The sequence below is a fragment of the Phodopus roborovskii genome, unplaced genomic scaffold (genome assembly GCF_943737965.1).
Source record: "Phodopus roborovskii unplaced genomic scaffold, PHOROB, whole genome shotgun sequence".
Classification (NCBI taxonomy): Eukaryota; Metazoa; Chordata; class Mammalia; order Rodentia; family Cricetidae; genus Phodopus; species Phodopus roborovskii.
The window spans coordinates 593,563-612,741 of record NW_026125281.1 but is presented as its reverse complement, the minus strand read 5'-3'; the positions used below and the strand labels follow the sequence as shown (position 1 = coordinate 612,741).

Here is a 19,179-nt window from a genome sequence, read left to right as displayed (position 1 = left end):
TAAGCAGACAACATCTGAAAAGTGTAATGGGGCCAGCTCTATCTAGTGAGTGGTAGAACAAGCTATTATAGGACTGGTTAGTACAAATCGGTTTTTCTGGTAGCTATGGAAATCTGAAAGCAACTGTTCCTCTTAAGAAAAAATGTACATTGTGCTTTCCAGCATATTGGAAATGGTTAAGTGTAAACTGGTTATCTTTAGTAATGTTCAAATGCATACTGGCACATGGTTTAGTATAGGTGTACCGAAAGCAAAGGGATTGTGCTCTGGGCTGGGTGATATTTAGGACTCAGTGGTAGTGCTACCATGACAAGGCTCTCAACCTCTAGCTAACATGGGTTTGCCCTTTGTATCACATAGCTATAATCAAAGGCCAAAAGATGGCCTTTACTTCTAGCTATTGCTAGCTAGAATTTCTAGCAATAGCTAGAAATACAATTTAGCTTGGGCCAGCATTTGTGGGTTACTCTTAGGTCCAGAAGTAACCTTAACTTCAGGGCATCAAAATAGCAACGCAATAGGCCAATCTGTATTCGGTACAGCAAATGGCACTTGGTGTTAATAAAGGCTGTATTGACTGAAGAGGTATGAGCGCTTGTTTACTCTTTCTTAGCTTTGTCTCCTATACATGAAAGACTTAGGCTCTTTCAGGATGTCTTGCCATGTGATGGATTGTTTGGTTCAATTTAAGGTAGTTTTATACAGTGTCAAGATGTTAATGGTTCAGCCTGGTTTACAAGAGCCTCCAACACCCCAAAGAAACCCTGCCTCAAAAGAAATAAAATAGTTTTTTTTTTTAATTAGTAATTATACTTTTCAAGTTATGTGCAAACTTTCCAATACTTCTATGTAGAAAATGTAAAATTATATTTCAATTTATATATTCATTCTGGAGCCTGGAGATGTAGGTTAACGAGCTAATGTGCTTAACATTCAAGGCCCTTCAGTTAAATCCACAGCCTTGTATGTTTTTCTTGTTACCAATAATAATTTCCTTACTTTTGTAGGTTCTTGTTGGTAGCAAATGGAGTTTATATGTGCCTGGATGGTTAGTGGTAGGTCATAACTTGCAAAGAGTGGATACGGATACATGTTGAGCAAGATTAAATTTCTGTGTTTCAATAATTCCCGTTTAAACAGGAAGTTTTATTCAAATGAACAAGGTTTGCATTTAGCAGTGTTAATGTGAACTTTAGGGGGCTGGTGAGGGCTCAAGAGTTAAGAGCACTTGCTCTTGTAGAGGACCTTTTACAGGATGATCAAAACCAAGTTCAAAGTCAGCCTGGGCTGCAGAATGAGACTCTGGATTCCCCTCTCCCCCAAAATGAACAATTCATGGCCAGCCAGACAATGCCTTCACAAAACCAGAAAGGTATATTTGAAGTCATATTAAGCCTGATTACTTTTATTTCTAAGGTTGGGCCTGCAATTCTAAATTTGGATCTGTTACAACATGGTCTTGAACTAGGTTTTTCTGGCTACATTAATGTTGTGTAGAAATATCCTGGGATTAAAATCATCCACTTTGGAGGGCAACTCACAGGATATCTGTAGGGAGATGACACAGGATATTCTTTTTTTTTTTTTTTTAATTTTATATAACAGTCCAATTAAATGGTAAACATTTATACACAATATTTGGGAATTTGGGAGTCGTTCTTTCCAAACTATTTCCTGCTGGTACGGGGCGCTGTCATGGGGGGTTCAGACACGGGATATTCTAAAGGTGAAACAGTCCATCCTACAGGAAGTTTAAGAAGTAAACAACTCTGTAGTTTCAGAAAGTCCCTAAAACTGACGAGACTTAGCAGTCCTGTCCATTCCCGTGCATGCGTGCGTGAACTTTTCCCAGACATGTTACTCCATGAGAAAGCAATGCATTAGCTGTGTACCATACTGATCCAGCCCCACCACTGTTTTTCAAGTTTGGATAAAAAACATTTGGCTACTGCAAAATTTAAGGAAAGGCATTTCCTGTCGCCAACTATTTAAAAATACATTTATAGGGGCTGGAGAAATGGCTTATCAGGAGTGAGTGCTGACTGCCCTTCCCGATGACGATGCAAGTTCGTTTCCCAGCACCCACATGGGTAGTTTAAAACCACCTGTAGTTCCAGCCCCAGGGGATTTGACACCCTCTGCTGTTCTTTGAGGGCATTTGTACACACATGCCACGTCCCCCCCCCCACACACACAAGAAATTAAGTCTAAAACAAATAAAACAATAAAAACTTATCCATCAGTAAGATGGCTCAACAAATACAGGCATTGGGCCTGCAAGCCTGGTGATGTGAGTTCAGTTTCCATGACCCACATTATGGGAGGAGACCTTTATCCTCCACACATCTTACACACCACAATAAATATCCTGCTTTACAATAAAACGCTGGGGATGCACAAAGCACTGGGCTTGGCCTGAGCATCACAGGGAGAAGTGACAGGGAAGAACTCAAACCCAGAGAATTGTGGACAAAGTAAATGGACATTTTTACAGGACATTAAAAATTGGGTCCTCCTGGGGGGGGGATAAAAATACAAAAATCTGCCCTTTTGTTCTTAGCTAAACGTGTTAACTTGGGGAAAATCAGTACATGTACTAAAAATAAATGCTAAGTTGACCTCATATTAAATATACTGGTATTAAACCAGAGAACATAAATTTCCTTTTGCATTAACAGTTACTGAGAATCTGAGCTGACTGGACAGTATCTCTATATAGTGGGCAATAAAAAATTACCATAAAGACTTTGCTTGAAGCCTTAAGTTCAGTCTCTAGAGCTACAGAACAGTATTGATTATATACAGTATTGTTAATACCTAATCTAGAAAAAGGATCAAACAAAAAAATCCCACCAGAACCAACAGTAATGTGTTCTGTCTAGTTCTCAGTTCTTTTTTTCTTTCCTTTTTTCAGACAGGGTTTCTCTGTATTCTTTTTGAGCCTGTCCTGGAACTAGCTCTGTAGACCAGGCTGGCCTCGAACTCACAGAGATCCTCCTGCCTCTGCCTCCTGAGTGCTGGGAGTAAAGGCGTGTGCCACCAACGCCTGGCTTAGTTCTCAGTTCTTGTTGCCTATTGTTACAATCTTGGGGTAATAACTGTAGTCACCTTCACTAGAGAAATAGGGTGTTGGGCCTGGGCATGGTGGTGCACACCTACAGTCTCAGGTCCCTGGAAAGCTTGAGGCAGGCTAATGAGATCCAAATTTAACCTTCCAAGTAAAAGGATTACAGATGTAAGCCACAACACCCAGCTCAGATGCTTTATGAAACTTGTCTTACAATGCAGAATTTAAGTTTTGTTATTTTGCCCACAGTAAATAGGGTTAAAGTATGTTGAACTGTTTGCTTGATTTTAACATCACATCAGACTTCCTATTCTAAGCATAAAATTACTGCTTTTTATGAGAATTCATTTCTAAACTTGTTTAGCTACATGCTTAAGGGATGATTGTCCTAGAGTCAAAGGCCTAAAACTGAGGAAACACTACAATTCAAATTTTTGCTTTTGGACACCATTTCCATAATGGTGATTTTGGTCCTATGTATATCCTAATAATTAAAAATAGCCTTTTGAGGTAGTGCTTGCCACTCCCATAGTATTTAGCGTGGTAATAAGCATTCAGTGTGGTTATTGAATTGAAGTTACTGATGTGCAAAGGCAGTATCTTTATTTTTTAGTGGGCCCTCGAGGGTTCTTCATTGTTATCTCAGGCTTTGTTGTCGACTTTTCTTGAGTCTAATGTATTTAATTGTTCACCTCTGTAAAGACGGGACTGTGAAGACTGAGGTTGTCTGTACATGACCTACTCCCCCACTTTGCAGAAAATACTGGAAGGAATGAAAGCTACGTTCTAGATTGCTATCTACACAACTAGATGCTTGGTGTTCCTCTGTGACAAATTAAATAGACGTTTCATCAAAAAAAGATACGCATCAAAAAAGATACGCATCAAAAAAGATACGCAAATTCCTGCAGTGATAAATGAAGTCACACTCACATCCGTAGTCCTTTGGACATGCTGACAAGAGTCCCCACTACCGGGATAACTACGATAATAAAGTTCAGGACAGGTAAAACTGGAAACCTTCAAAGTGCTGATGGCTGGCGTGGTAGCTAACACCTATAATCCCCACACATAGAGGCTAAGGGAGCAGAGTGGCATTGTATTCCAGGCCAGTGGGAGCTACAGACAGCTCCAGGCCAGCCTGGCCAAAGTGAGCTCTTCATCTTTTTAATTTGTTTGTTGTTTTTCGAGACAGGGTTTCTTTGTGTAGCCCTGGCTGTCCTGGAACTCACTTTGTAGACCAAGCTGACTTCAAACCCACAGAGATCCTCTTGCCTCTGCCTCCTGAGTGCTGAGGTTAAAGGCGTGCACCATCCCTGCTTGGCCTGTTTTTAGTTTTGAAGGTCTATGCGAGTATAAGAGAGCATGCACCTATGAATAAGGTCGATGGACATTAGGTCCTGTTTCCTAGCTCTTATGAATAGAGCAGCTCGAACATGGATGAGCAAGTGCCTCTGTAGGAGTACATAGAGTCCTTTGGGCATGTGCCCAGGAGTGGTATAGCTGGATCATATGGTAGACCTATTTTCAGTTTTTTGAAGAATCTCCACACTGATTTCCATAGTGACTGCACCAATTTATACTCCCACAAACCTTGGATGAGCATTTGCATTTCCACACACCCTCCCAACATTAGTCTTCTCGACCATAGCTATTCTCACTGGGGTGGAATGGATCTCAAAGTAGCTTTAGTTTGTATTTCCCTGACGACTCAGGCTATTGGGTATTTTTTAAATGCTTACTAGCCATTTGCATGCCTTTTTGTTTTGTTTTGTTTTTTTGAGAGCTCTCTGTTTAGTTCCATGGTCCACTTTTTAAAATTAGATTTATCTGATTTTATATGTACGTATTTGATTTTATATGTATGAGTGTTTTGCCTGAGTATATGTTTGTGTACCACATGCATGCATGCTGCCTTCTGGGGACGGAAGGAATAATCGGAACCACAGTTCTGCATGGCTGTGAGCTACCATGTGGGTTTTAGGAACTGAATAAACTGATGTTTCTGCAGGGTGAGAGATACCTTCTTCCTTTCTCGTGCAGGTGGCTTGGCTTGCCGAAGAAGTTGCCTTTTCTGAGATGCGTATTGTTGGCACCTTTGTCTAAAGTCAGGTGGCTGGAGTTGAATGGCCCTGTGTTTGGGTCCTCTTTTCTGTCCATTGATCTGTGTGTGTGTGTTTTGTACCAGTTCCATGCTGTTTTCATTACAGAATAAATTTAAATCTGGTACGGCAGTACCTCCTGTGGTGTTCTTTTTGCTCAGAATTACTTTGGTTGTCTGGGGTTACTTATGCTTCAATATGAATTATTTTTTCCCCTGTTTCCTTGAAAAACATCGCTAGAAATTTTGTTTTGAATTGCACTGAATGGTAGATTGCTTTCAGTAAGACAGCCAGCCATCTTGCAGGGTTTATTTTTGTAACCCATGGCCATAGGAGATCTTTCTTAATTTCTTTCTTCGGTGTCTTAAAATTTACCTCCTAGAGACTTTCAAATCCTTTTTAGGAGTATTCCAAAGTTTATTGTTTGTCCTCGAGGCTTCTTTCTGTTTGTCATTGGTGTACAGGAAGATGAATGAGGTAGTTTTGCTGCAATTAACCGCCACTTTGCCCAAAGAGGTTGTCGGTGCCAAGAGTCTTGTGGTGAATATTTACAACCTCTTATGTATAGAATCATACCATCCCCATACGATCCTTTGGCTTCTTCCTTTTCTGTTTGTATCCATTTTATTTGCTTCTCTTGTTCATTGCTACAGCCAAGACTTCTAGTACTATATTGGGTGAGATTGGCAAAAGTAGACAATTGTGTCTCCTTCACCTTCTCCTCTTCCTCCTCCTTCTTTTGAGACAGGGTTTCTCTGTGTAGCCCTGGCTGTCCTGGAACTCTCTCTGTAGACCAGGCTTGCCTCAAACTCACTGAGATCCACCTGCCTCTGTCTCCCGAGTGCTGGGATTAAAAGTGTGCGCCACCGACGCCTGGCTAAATCGTGTCTATTTCCGATTTTGAGTTTTTCCTTATTTAATTTAATGATGGATATTTGTCATAAATAGTCTCTCTTTCCTTCCTTTTCTGTTCTCTTCTTCCTCACTCTCGCTGTTTTGTTTCGTTTTAGATAAGGTATCTCTGTGTAGTCTTGGTTGTCCTACAACTCACTATATGGATCAGGCTGGCCTCTAACAGATCTTCCTGCCTCGGCCTCTCAAGTTCTAGGATTAAAGGAGCGCACCCCGGCCCATATATAGCCTGCCTTTCTTTCTCTTCCCTTTTTTAAAGAAACAGCTTTCTTTATTTCTTTTTTTCTTTCTAAAAATAATTTATTTTTATTTTATGTGCATTGGTGTTTTGCCGCCATGTGTGTATGCGTGAGGTTGTCGGATCTTGGAGTTATATACAGTTGTGAGCTGTCATGTGGTGCTGGGAATTTAAGCCAGGGCGTCTGGGAAAGCAGCCAGTGCTCTCAACCCATGGGCCATCTCTCCAGACCTATAAAGCCTTCCTTACTTACGTCCAGATATGTTCCTTCTATTGTGAGTTCTTTGGGACTTTTTTAAAAGGCTTATTTTTATTTGATGTGTATTGGTGTCTGTCTGTGCACTGTGTGCATGCACTCCCCACAAAGGCCAGCAGAGGGCATCAGATTCCCCTGGAACAGAGCTTCCATGTAGGCGCTGGGAATGGAATCGGGTCTCCTGGAAGAGCAGCCACTACTTCTGACAGCTGACTGTATCTTTCCAGACTCCTTCAGGTCTCTTACCAGGCTTGGAAGGGCTCTAGCAGGTCCACGCACGTCAAACATGCTGCTGGCAGACCCAGCCCTTCTGCCTTCCCTCTTCCTTGCTAAAGCAGGGATTGCATCCCTAAAGCTAGCCACTAGGGTTGTTGTGGAATATTAGTTTAAGATGTGTTACATTCGTTTATGCCGTGGAACATTGGTTTAACGATGCGAAGATGTGTTACGTTCTTTTATGTTGCACTTGTTTAAAACTCTGTGAAGCTGTGTTACTTTGCCTGCCTAAAACACCTGACTGGTCTAATAAAGAGCCGAAAGGCTACCCTGTAAACGTGCCCGATCAAACAAAGCCAACACTTCTAACACCGGGGTTCCTTTTCCCTTTATAAACTGCCATTCGCCGAAGGGCCAAGTCTGTTCCTTCTCTATCCAGAGGTACAGTCCTTTGTCCCTCTGAGACAAATATTCCTTGTCCCTTTTCCCACCTCTCCCTTGTCGCCCCCCCCCCCCATCCTCTGTCTCTTGACAAAGACGGGTTCGAAGACAACCAGCTCCAGCCACAAATGATAACAACTACCAATGAGGCTGCATAATTTCCATAGCCTGCCAGGCAGCTTCTGTGGAAGCCAAAGTTTGGGGTGGAGGTGGGGTGGGGTGGGGATGGGGTGGGGTGGGGGGAGTATGGTCGTAAAGCTGAAACTTAAAGGAATTAGTGGGAGGGCAAGCCTTGCCAGCACCATGCTCGCCATGCTCAGACCTCCTAGAGTCCTTCAGCCTTCGCCCTCTGAACCGTTCCCTGACCAGTTTGTGTTTCTGAGTTGTGATATGCGCATCTTTTGGCTTGTATATGGGGATTTTCGTGTCGAATGACCTTTTGTTTTTGAGACTGGGGATGGCGGCACACATTTGCAATGGCAGTATTTGGGAGGCTAGGGGACGAGATTTCCAGATGTTTGAGGCATCTTGAGTCATATAGCAAGTGCCAGGACAGAACTGTAGAATGTGACTCTGTTGTGGAGGGGTGTGTGAAAGAAAATTAAAAATAAAACTTTAAACAACAGAATGAGCAGATAAACTGAATGGAGGACACTGAGCAGATAAACTGAATGGAGGACACTGTAGTCCACAGCATTCTGAGGATGTAAAGGGCTTCCACAAGGCCCCACTCCCAAAGACTGAATTCATCCCTTCTGATAAAACTGCATTGTAGGCCACGCCTCCTATTCTGGGGGACCTTGGCAGACCCTCAGATAATCTCTAAGCAGCAGCATAGAGATTGCTGATAAAAACCAAATGTGTGTTAGCAGGGTGTATCTGTGTTTTGTGTGTGTGTGTGTGGTGTGTGTGTTGTGTGTGTATGTAGTACTTGTAGAGTTATTGTTGGTGTAATACCTCTTCTGCCCACTTCTTTTAGAACCATGCAATTCAAGGCTCTGTGCAAGCACTATACTATTCTATACAAGCGCTCGCACACTGAACTGAGTCTCCAGGCCCCACCCAGTATGTCTAACATGACCGTGCAGTAGTGGCGGCATAAGGGTCTCTAGCACCGACGTTGGTGTTCAAAGTTCCTGGCCCAGTTCTAATTGAATTATGAATTTTAGGAACCTCAGACCCATTATCATCTGTTGAATGTTACTCTCAACCTGGGGGTCTAGGATACATACGTACATACATGTATACATACATTACATACATATGTGTGTATGTATGTATATAATTACAGGTTGTTCTGTTCATGATTTCATGTTATTTATTCAATCATTCATTTATTTATGCATCCCAGGGATCAGATGGAAAGTCTTGCTATTGGGCAAGTTATGTAGTTATGTATGACTCAACAAAATCCCAAATCCCTGATTCTGTTCTTGATTGGCCTGACTTTCTCTTCTCTGTTCTTGTTTTTGAGACAGTGTGTCTCATACTCCAGGCAAGCCTGGAACTCACGATGTAGCCAAGGATGATCCTGAAGTCTTACAGTCTACCTCCCAGCTGCTAGGATTACAGAATCGTGCTACCGTGCTCATCTCTGTCTTTGCGTTTGCTACTGGGTCCTGATCCCAATTCATTTCCTTTACCAGTAAATAGCTGTCAACAACCTAGTTAGTTCTGGTTCACATATTTCTTGCAAAGACAAATATGACGACCTTGGCTAGCTACGCCTGTGATTAGTGGCTAGAAAGTCTAGCTGTCCCCGCCACCCCATAGCAGACTCCCCTAGCCAAGATTGTGTGTTCTTTTGGAAATTAGGATATAGACGCATGGGTTGCGTGTAAAACATGGCCCCAGGCTCATGTGTTTGCACTTGATCACCAGCTGGGAGCACTGTCTTTTGAGAGACTGGATCCTTGAGGAGGTGGGGCTTAGCTGGTGACAGTGTAGTGCTGGGGGCGTGGCCTGTGCTCCACCTTACGTCATCATTTGCTTCCTCTACGGAGTCACTGTGGGGGGCTCTAGCTTAACCGTGAACTTTTCCTGTCGGAAGCTGTTGTGCTCACAAGAACAGTAGCTCCATTCAGCTTACGCTGGGATCACTGAGACACAATGCTATTACAAGTCATACAGCAGCGGGATTTCTCACTTGGCCGCACATGGCTGTGATTTCTTTGTTCGCTAGTTTTTCTTCAAAACCCATCAGCTGTGCGTGTGTGCTTAATGGCGCATTTACGACCCCGGACTGCATCATCTAACGGCTTTTTAATCCGGGTCTTTTCTTTTTTAGAATACTGTCCAGTCTGTGTTGAAATCTCTATCGCATCAAAAGTACTTTTGCCTTTCTTTTGTTTGAATTAAGATCCAAGCAAGGTTAAGGCATTTGGCATCTGTTTACTATGTCTCTTAAGTATCCTGTAACCCATGAGATTTTTTTTTCCTACCTCCCTTTTATGACATTTATGGGAAAAAAAACTGACTCATTTTTCTTGATGAGTGTCCTTTTGCTGTTCGCAGCCTCATGCTATGATTTAATAAGTTCCTCTATTATTCTCATCCTGTATTTTCCACAATCACTGATCATGAGACATTAAAAAAAAAACCTTGATCATATTCTTTTAGCTATACCACATCCTGTTTACCTCCTCTTGCACTGCCTTCAGAAGGCACATCACATCTGGCTGTCTCGCTTTTACTGATCTAACACTGATCAATATGTTTGCGTGTGTCAGCATGATTCACTCATCACAGTTGTGCCTCAGTATCCGCAAAAGGCGCAGCATGCCTCCAGGACTGTCCTGCAAATAGTAGAACCTGCAGATGCTCTAGGCCCCAACATACAATGATTTATTATTTACATGGAGCCTGTACATCTCTTCCCATATACTACAACAGCTCTACATTATGTAATGTTATATAAATGCTGGGTGAACAGTTGTTATACTGTGTTGTTTAAGGAATAATGCTTAGACACAGCCACTGTAACGCTGATGACACCGTACAGGAATGAGATACGAAGCAAACCCTGCTAAAATGGGCATGGCAGCAAAAAGAGAGGAGAGTGAATTAGGAAGCAATTTTGAAAGTTTTGTTTTGTTTAAGGCGGGGTCTCATTGTGTAGCTCTGACTCACCTGGAATTTGCTGTGTAGTGCAGCCTGACCTTGAACTGGAAGCAACTGTCCTGCCTCAGCCTCCTGCCTGGCACCGGGTGGCATATTTAGACAAGGCATTCATCTGGAGAGCTATGAAGAAACATGCAAACATTTCATTTTACAGTGACAAAATCTGAACCCAGGGAAGCCTCTGACAAGCCCTATGTCTGCTTCCATGACTGGGGAAAACAGACAGAGATTCAGTATATACCTAAGCGCTCTCTCTGCTGGCCATGGAAACACACACCTGTAATTCTGGCACTTCGGAGCTAGAGGCGGGAGGTTCTGTCATCTACCTATCGCTCATCTGTCATCTATGTATCATCTGTCTTGCATCAGATTTGAAAGTGTTGAGATTATAAGCGTAGGTCAACATGGCCAGCTCAAGCCAGAATGTTGTAATCTTGAGCTTTACACACTTTTGTCCATGAACACATTGATAGCATCAGATAATGAGACATTTTTCTTTGTAGTGGGTCCATGATTTCCATTTTTATTTTTAAGGTTTATTTGCTTGGTTTGGTTTTTTGAGACAGGGTTTCTCTGAGAAGCCCAACTGGCCTGGAACTCACTGTGTAGACCAGGCTGGCCTCAAACTCAGAACTCTGCCTGCCTCTGCCTCCTGAATGTTGGGATTAATGGTGGGGGCCACGACTACCTGGTTATCATATTTTTTTCTTTAAACGTCAAACATTTGGTGCATGTCTGATGCATGTGCATGATGTGTATGGTATGTGCGTAGTGTGTGTGTGTGTGTGTGTGTGCGCTCGCGTGCGCACCAGTGTAGAGGTCAGGGGACAACTTACAAAAGCCAGTTTTTCGCTTCTACCATGTGTGTCCTGAGGCTCTAAAATGCCACCAGCCATTTCACTTGCCCTCGTAAGGTTTTTAAAAATGTTTTCCTCTAGTACTTAATATTTTATTTAGATTATAATTATTTCCCCCTTGTCTCTGGTCTCCCTTCAACACTTCCTATGTACCCTTTTGGCATCATTCAGATTCATGGCTTTTCTTTATTGTTGTTGGTGTCTGTGAGTATATTCCTAAATATATAAAAACAACCTGTTCAATCTGTATGTCACTTGTCCGTATGTTTTCAGGGCTGCCCGTTTGGTACTGGATACCAACTGGTGCGCTCTTCCCTGGGGAAGACTGTTTCTCCAGCTCCCAGCATTCCCTCGTTGCCTGTGGTTCTTTGTGTAGGGTTGAGTCCTCCTCCCCTTCCCCACTCCTGAGCATGTCTGTTGGTGACATACTTATACAGGTTATGTTTAGGAAGCCATGTTGGTGAGACTTCGTGGCTGCAGCTTCTCTGACAAGAGGCCATCATCTCCCTGCAAATTTCCTGATCCTCTGCTCTTGCAACCTTCCCACACTCTCTTCAACAAAGATCCCTGGATCTTAGGCAATGGAGTTCTGTTGTAGCTGTTTCTTTTGGGGCTAGGCTGCACAGACTCTGCATGTTCATTGGTTGTGCTTTTCTGTAATGGTCTTTGTCTGTTGCAAAGATTATTAGATTCTTTGATGATGGTCAAAGAGTTCACTTATCTGTGGGTATGAGGATATATATTTTTACTTCTTTTGATTTTTTTTTAAATACGCAAGACAAATGCTCTATTTAACAGTTGCAGGTCATTCCATGGCCCACGTGGTGAATATCTTGGGCCCAGCTGCTAAGCAATTTGGTGAGTACATCACTGTGTCACACATGGCCTTTTATGTTGCTGATGACAGGGGCTGGTGTCATTCATAAATTCCACATACCCCTGTGAGCACTGTCCCTGTGAACTGGTCCTTTGGTACCCTAGTTAGCTTGATGGACTGCATGAGGCTCGTGGCCTTGATGGTGGCAATCTAGTGGAAAGCATTGCATTTGATTTTTAAAGAGCTTTATAGAAGAAAAAAAAAAGAGGAACCACATCCTTTTAAAATAATAACCATTAAGAGCATATCTGAAGAAATCCAGGAGAGAGATAAGCAAAGATTGAGCACGAGGGTTACAGATCTGGGTTGTCTCAGGTTCGGGGTGGGGTGGGGTGGGGTAAGCATGATGTCCAGATAGTCCCTGCTGTGTATCAACTACTAAGTTTTGCATTTTATGATACCAGGAAAGTAATATTGAGTTTGAATTTTGCCCATTTTCTTGAACTAGTGCTGGCTGTTTGCAGTGAGCCAATAAAACTCCAGATATGTCATTGCTAAATTACAAGGAAGCCAAGTTAATTTCTTAATGCATTTACAAGTGTGATTTAAATCTCAAAATGACAACCATCCAATTTTATCTGAGAGGTTTTTGTTGCTTTTTGCAGGGTTGAAAATGGAACCCCTGGTCGAACCCTGGTCTTCAGGGTGCCAGGCCGGACTACTCCATCACTGAACTACGTTCCTTGCCCCTTAGAATGATCTTTAAAATCATTTCAAATTTCAAAAGCCAGGTGTGGTGGCGCACACCTTTAGTCCCAGCACTAAGGAGACAGAGGTAGGCGGATTTCTGAGTTTGAAGCCAGCTTGGTTTACAGAGCAAGTTCCAGGAGAGCCAAAAATAATAAATAAAATTACCGTTTTCTTTCTTTCTTTCTCTCCCCCCCCCCTCTTCTCTCTGAGACAGGGTTTCTCTGTAGCTTTGCAGGCTGTCCTGGAACTCTCTCTGTAGACTAGCCTGGTCTCAAACTCACAGAGATCCGCCTGTCTCTGCTTCCCAAGTGCTGGGATTAAAGGCGTGCACCACCACTGCGTGGCCAGTTTCCTTGTTTTTGATTTTTGTTTTATGTGCATTAGTGTTTTGCCACGGGTGTCGGGTTCCCCAGAACTGGAATTATAGACAGCTGTGAGCTGCCATGTTGGTGCTGGGAACTGAACCCCAGGTCTTCTGGAAGAGGAGTCAAGGCTCTTAAGCACTGAGCCATCTTTCCAGCTCCTACAGTTTTCTTTACTAGCTCTATGAAATTTGAAATCCAGACAAAACCATGAAGGTTCTACAATTTGTATTGATAAGGGTGACAAGCCTTCTCTATGATTGCTACTGACAGGGTTAGGATGAGTGTGCAAACCGTGACTTCTCATTCAGTGCCTTTTCTAACCTCTAATAAGCAAGCTGTTGGGAAATGTCTCCGTTTCTCTTGCGAGACCAACCATGAACGGCTCCTTGGGGACAGACTGGAGCTAGAAGGCCCTTGCCTGTACTCTGCCTCCTCATACTCCAGTAAGCAGACTGCTTCCGACATTCTAGTCTAGTGAATCAGTAGACCGAAAACATCCATAAACTACATTGCATTATACACATTGCAGCAATGACCCAGTGGTCTTTTGTGGGTCCTTCAATATTACTAAAGGGTTTCATGTTTCCTGCCAACAATTAAGATTGTGCTTTGGCTGGCTCAGTCCTCATTATCTCAGGTTTCCCCTTGGAGGGGAGACTTCAGACACCCAGCACCTATATTAATCTCCGATTTTCTTACAAGTGATGGAGACGAGGAGAGCTGCCTCTACTTGCCAACTGATTGTCATTTCTATTTGATGTGGAAATTAAAAACTGAATACCATATTTAAACCTTATGAAACAACAATTGCTTTTGTTGTTGTTTTGGTTTAGTGAGACAGGGTTCTTCTCTATCTCTATCTCTATCTCTATCTCTATCTCTATCTCTATCTATATCTATATATATCCCTGGCTGTTCTGGAACTTACTTGGTAGACCAGGCTGACCTCAAATTTAGCAAGATCTGCCTGCCTCTGCCCCCTGGGTGCTGGGATTAAAGGCTAAATAATTCCTTAATACCCACTCTATTTTTTACTTTCCTCCAGTTGTCTCAAAGATGTCTTTTATAATTTGTTTGAATCACTACCCAAGAGGAATTAACACATTGCATTTACCACTACTCGTGTTTAATTGCAAATGCTGCTTTTTAAAAGATCCTGCAACTCTGACTTCATTATTGCAGAGCCATTTTCCAATGTGGTTGTGTCAAATCCTATCCTATAGTTTGAGATTCATTTCTTCTCCCCCTTTTGATTATTGCCAGACATGTTGTTGCCTATCTACTGATAAGCCACTTTTCTGAGAAGAAACATGAGCATCTTCATCAAATATTGGGCAGTCAAGAGCTTCAGAAAAAACACTTTGTATTCACGGGAGATATAATATGCTTCTACCAGGCCTGAAAGTCACATTCTTGGTGCTCAAGCGTGCCAGGAACATCTTATTGCATACCTGTGGCTTTTGTGATGGTAGATCAAATCCAGGTTCCCCGAATGTTAACCACAGGCTTTCCCAACGTACTATCGATCCCAGCCCTCTACTATGTATTAATGAAAGAATAAAGATGACAGATAATTATTAGCTGCTTACAATTTCCTGGGGTGTGACTAATACTGATGTTTTCTTTCCTCCTGTGAAAATCCTTTGAGACCAGACATTAGTGCAACACAGAAATTCCCTGTAAACTACTTTTCTCCCTTCTGAGTATCTTCTTACCTGGCAGGCTATTTGCTCTGATGAGGTCATAATGCTTAGTTTGTGGAGGTTTTTTGTTTGTTTCTCTATGCAGCCCTGGCTGTCCTGGAATTTGCTCTGTAGACCAGGCTGGCTTCAGAATCACAGAGATCTGCCTGCCTCTGATTCCCGAGTGCTGGGATTATTGGCATGTGCCATTACAGCCCAGGTGTGAGTCATCGTTTGTTGCTTACAGCTTTAGGAAGAATCAGCTCTTAAGCAAAATGAACATTAGCTGGCAGAAAGCTGAGGGCACAGGGACAAAGATCTCTGGAAGGAATAGTTGGCAACCTTTTCTATCAGTTTACCCCTTTCACTGGGCTATATGGGCTTTATTCTATGTTGTAACGGTGACGACTCAACTAAACGGATGCTTGATGTCCTTGGCTGATTTCCAAGTCATGCAAACATTTCTAGTAATACAGTGACGTCTTAAAGAGGGAATAAAACAAACAAACAACCCCCCCCAAAAAAAACCAAAAAAAACTTCCCTCGTTGGTGAAGAAAAGCTGTGTTGAATATTATGCCATAGAATAACTGGCATAATTTTCATTTTTGGAACACATTTCCTTGCGGATGTTCCCAGAGAACATCGTGATCTTTCCTAAGTGTGAACTGTGATATTCTACACTGCCATTATATTTATATCTATCGGAGAGAAATGTCTAAAAAAGATGGCAAGTCAATAAAAATAAAGGTTTAAACGTTCGGGTAAAAGTTAAAGCCATCTACTCAACGTGTCAGCCTCCTTGATTCTTTTAGAGATAGGACACGAGGTGCAAGCTTTTGCCTTCCATTTTCCTCTTAGAAACCAAATGACATCTTCGGTTCCGGAAGAGCTTTAAAAATGTGACTTCTGATAAATGTTGGCAGAACTGGTACATTCCTAGAATAAATTCTGTATGCTCAGCGTTTCCTGCCCAAATTCATTCATAGGTTGGCTGCTCACAAAACTGCCCACCACAAAATTGGCTGAAGAGGAAATGTAGGCGTGGCACAACGTGAGCTACCATGTTGAGAATTCTGGGCTGGAGTCAAATCGCTAATCAGGTTAGACTGATATAGCAACGGCTACTATGACTTTACATGGACTTTACAATTTAGAAGGTTGGGTAATGGAGCCAGAAAGTCGCACGCAAGAGAAAACATTTATTTTTTTCTCCTTCCTTTCCCAGCACATCTCAACACGAAAAAAATCACAGTTGGTCTTGCCTCTCTGAGTTTTCATTCTGTCCTATAAGGAAACCTGTGCCTCTCTGTCCCCCCCCAAAAAAAAAAAATTAGGAAAAGCCTCCCGGGTCTGCAAAGACGAGAAAGCTTTTTCCTCCAGGCCAAGTTCTATCTGGCTCGGAAGAAGAGCGGTAGGTGTAGAAAACACACACGAAGGGGGGGGGGGGGGCGCGGCTAAAAAAACCAAAACAAAACTACACCTGTAGCTAGGAAAACCAGAGAGAGACCAAAAGGGTAAACAAAAACAAAACAAAAAGAACCAAAAAGCCCGCGCGCGCATCCGGAAGGCTTCGTGACCGACCTCGCGCGTACTGCCGCGGTTCGAGCCCGAGCCGCGCCTGGGCCGGGAGTGAGGGTGGGCCAGCGTGTACGCTGCCTGGGATGCGGGGTACCCCAAAGCGCCCCGCCCCGCCCACCCCGCCCCGCCCCGCCCCGCCCCCGGGCGCCCGCGCGCCAGCCAATGGGACGCGCGGGCCGCCTCCCGTCGGCGGCCCCGCCCCCGTGCCCGGGATGTTGGGCCCCCGCGGCGTGACGCGAGCACGGCGGCTCCGCCCCCTGCGTCTCTGGCCTCGCTGGCCTTGGGGGGATGGTTTCATCATGGCGTCAATGCAGGTGAGCGGGGCTGCTGCAGCGGGGCGGGCGTGGGGGCCGCCGGGACCCGGGGCGAGCGTCGGCGCGGGGGCGGCGTCCGGGGCCGCGGAGGGGGGGCCCGGCTGCCGAGCCGGGCGGCCTGCCCTGGCCTGGGGGCGTCGGGGCTCCAGCGGCCGGAGCGGACCGGAGCGGAGCGGACCGGAGCGGAGCGGACCGGGGCGGGCGGAGCGGGCGGAGCGCGGCGGGGGTGTCGGCCGGCGGCGGCCGCGGGGAAGAAAGGGCGGAGTTGGGCGTGCGCTCCCCGCTCCCCGCGCGGCCACGGCGGCTGCGTGGCTCCCCGGCCCCGGGGGAGATGCTTTCCTCGCTCCCGTCTCCCCGGCCGGGTGGAAACAGCTGTGCCCGCCGCCGCGCGAGCGGCCCGGCACCGGGCAGAGCGCCGGGGGCCGCCCGGGAGCGCCTCGCCGGCCACGGCCGCTTGCCCACGGCGCCCCGCGGCCTCGGCCCGGCCTCCCACGCGCAGCCTCGGAGCGGAGCGCGCGGCCGGCCCCTGCTGGCTCCTCTGCCCCGGCCCGTCTGCACCCGTGGCCCCGCGGGTGCCTCCTCCTCCCGCCGCCGCTGTCAGCCCGCACTCCCGGGCACTCCCCGGCAGCCCACGTCTCCCTCCTTGGAAGCAGCGCCCTTCGCCCGCGTCCCCAGCGTCCCGTGCCACCCAGGGTGCTAGCTCGGGGGCCTGCTAGCTCCTCGGCCTCGGGCGGGGGGGGGAAACTCGCTCTTAATATATACATTTTTCCCCCTTAGGATGCCCCACCCTTGCGGACTCGGTAAGGCTCTGCCGTCCTTCCCCCAGACCTTTAAAACCTTAGTTTGGTAGAAGGCGCCTGTTAACCCGTGTCCTCTCTTTCTGGCTTGATGGTGCTTTTCTTGCCTTCCAACTTAATGTACTCGTTTTTTTTTTTTTTTTTTTTTCACCTTCCAAATGCAAGAGAAAAAAAAAAAATTTCTTTTCCTAAGCAAAGATGGCAACCACAGTTGTAGTTGCTAGAGATTGCATTATTGCATTATCTATAGCTGGCGTTTAATTTACAGATGGTGTTAGCGGTGTTAAAGCACACAGGGAGAGAGGGTAGAACTCTTGTAGAGTACCAGCAGAATGCCTTTTGGAGTTTTAACACCCTCTTGAGTAAAGAGAGAAACCACATTTTTTTTTTCCTTAGAATTTTTGGCTTTTGTTTCTAGAAGAATAAGCAAGACCCCGTTGTCGGCGTTTCTCTGTGCTGGAAATGTTTCTCATTCCTGCACACTGTGTCTTCCAACCTGCTTTCCTTAACAATACTACGCGTTTGCTTGCGTGTCCCTCCGGCCTCTCCTGCAGAACAATAAAACTGCAAGTAACATTTCGAGTTGAAGAGATGTCACGAAATGGTGCAGAAAAAACAAGAACAATTTCAGGAAACGTTATACTTTACACTCTCCCCAGAGATGTTAGAGAAGTTTCGTCATCTGAGGCAAAAAAAAAAAAAAAAAAACAAAAAAACCGGAACCGTGGAGCACCAGTTGGACAGCAGATGGGCTATATATGATTGCTTTAACATTTTTATCTGTATTAAGACGTTGTTGATGACCTTTGGAAGATGAGCTGTTTTACGATACAGGCATGATTTAAGACTAAAAATAAAGATTAAAATCCATATACTTGGGATTATATTTGCCTTTGGCAGGAGAGCTGCTTCACTTTTACTACACTTAGGGTATTTGGAAAAAGTGTATATATGAGAGGGATGATATTTTTGGTATCCACTGTCTTCAACGGTGGGGAAAATGCTTTTTTATGTCTGATCTGAGCCTCAACCACTGCCTTCGGCTGTAGTGCCAGGGTTTTGTTCCTTTGTCTTCTGAGGAGTGTGGGGAACTGACCCTTTCTGTTTTAGTTAAGCTTAAATCTTGACCTCCAGTATGTATTTCAAAACGTGTAATAATTTTTTTCAGGAAATAGCATTTTGAGCAAGATTTATTTTTACTGTGTGTGTTCTGTCTGTGTGGGTGGGTATGTGCATGGGAATGCAGGCGCCTGTGTAGGTCATTTCTGATTGACTGGAGCTGGAGTTATAATAAGTGCTTTCAAGGTGCCTGATGTGAGTGCTGGGAACTGAACCAGGGTCCTCTGAAAGAGTAGTTCTTGCTCTTAACCACTGAGCTGTCTTTCCAGCTCCATAGCAGACTCTTTGAAGGACGCTTTGGTGTGCTTTTTATTTCTGTTATCTTTGCACCAAGTTTATTTCCCGACCATTTTGGCACAAGTTAGCTCTTTTCAAAATAACTTAAACACAACACTGTAAGTGAGCAAATGTGTTCATTAGCTCAGCAAATATTTTTAGATAAGATTTCCATATCTTACTACAGGGCATATTATTATTGCTGAAGAGGAAATTACTTATGCTGCAGTCGGAGCTGTGTTTTAAGAACCAGCCATACTGTGCCCATATA

At 44.4% G+C, this 19,179-nt stretch overlaps 1 protein-coding gene across 1 annotated transcript in view; it reads left to right on the top strand.

The window, feature by feature from the left end:
• The first annotated feature begins 16,592 nt into the window (after window positions 1-16,592).
• The window catches only part of Ube2w (ubiquitin conjugating enzyme E2 W), a 44,595-nt gene continuing 42,008 nt past the window's right edge, over window positions 16,593-19,179 (top strand). The window contains exon 1 of the mRNA XM_051196463.1: window positions 16,593-16,716. Within this exon, the coding sequence (XP_051052420.1) occupies window positions 16,615-16,716 (102 nt within the window). The 5' untranslated portion in view covers window positions 16,593-16,614. The remainder of the gene's footprint in view (window positions 16,717-19,179) is intronic.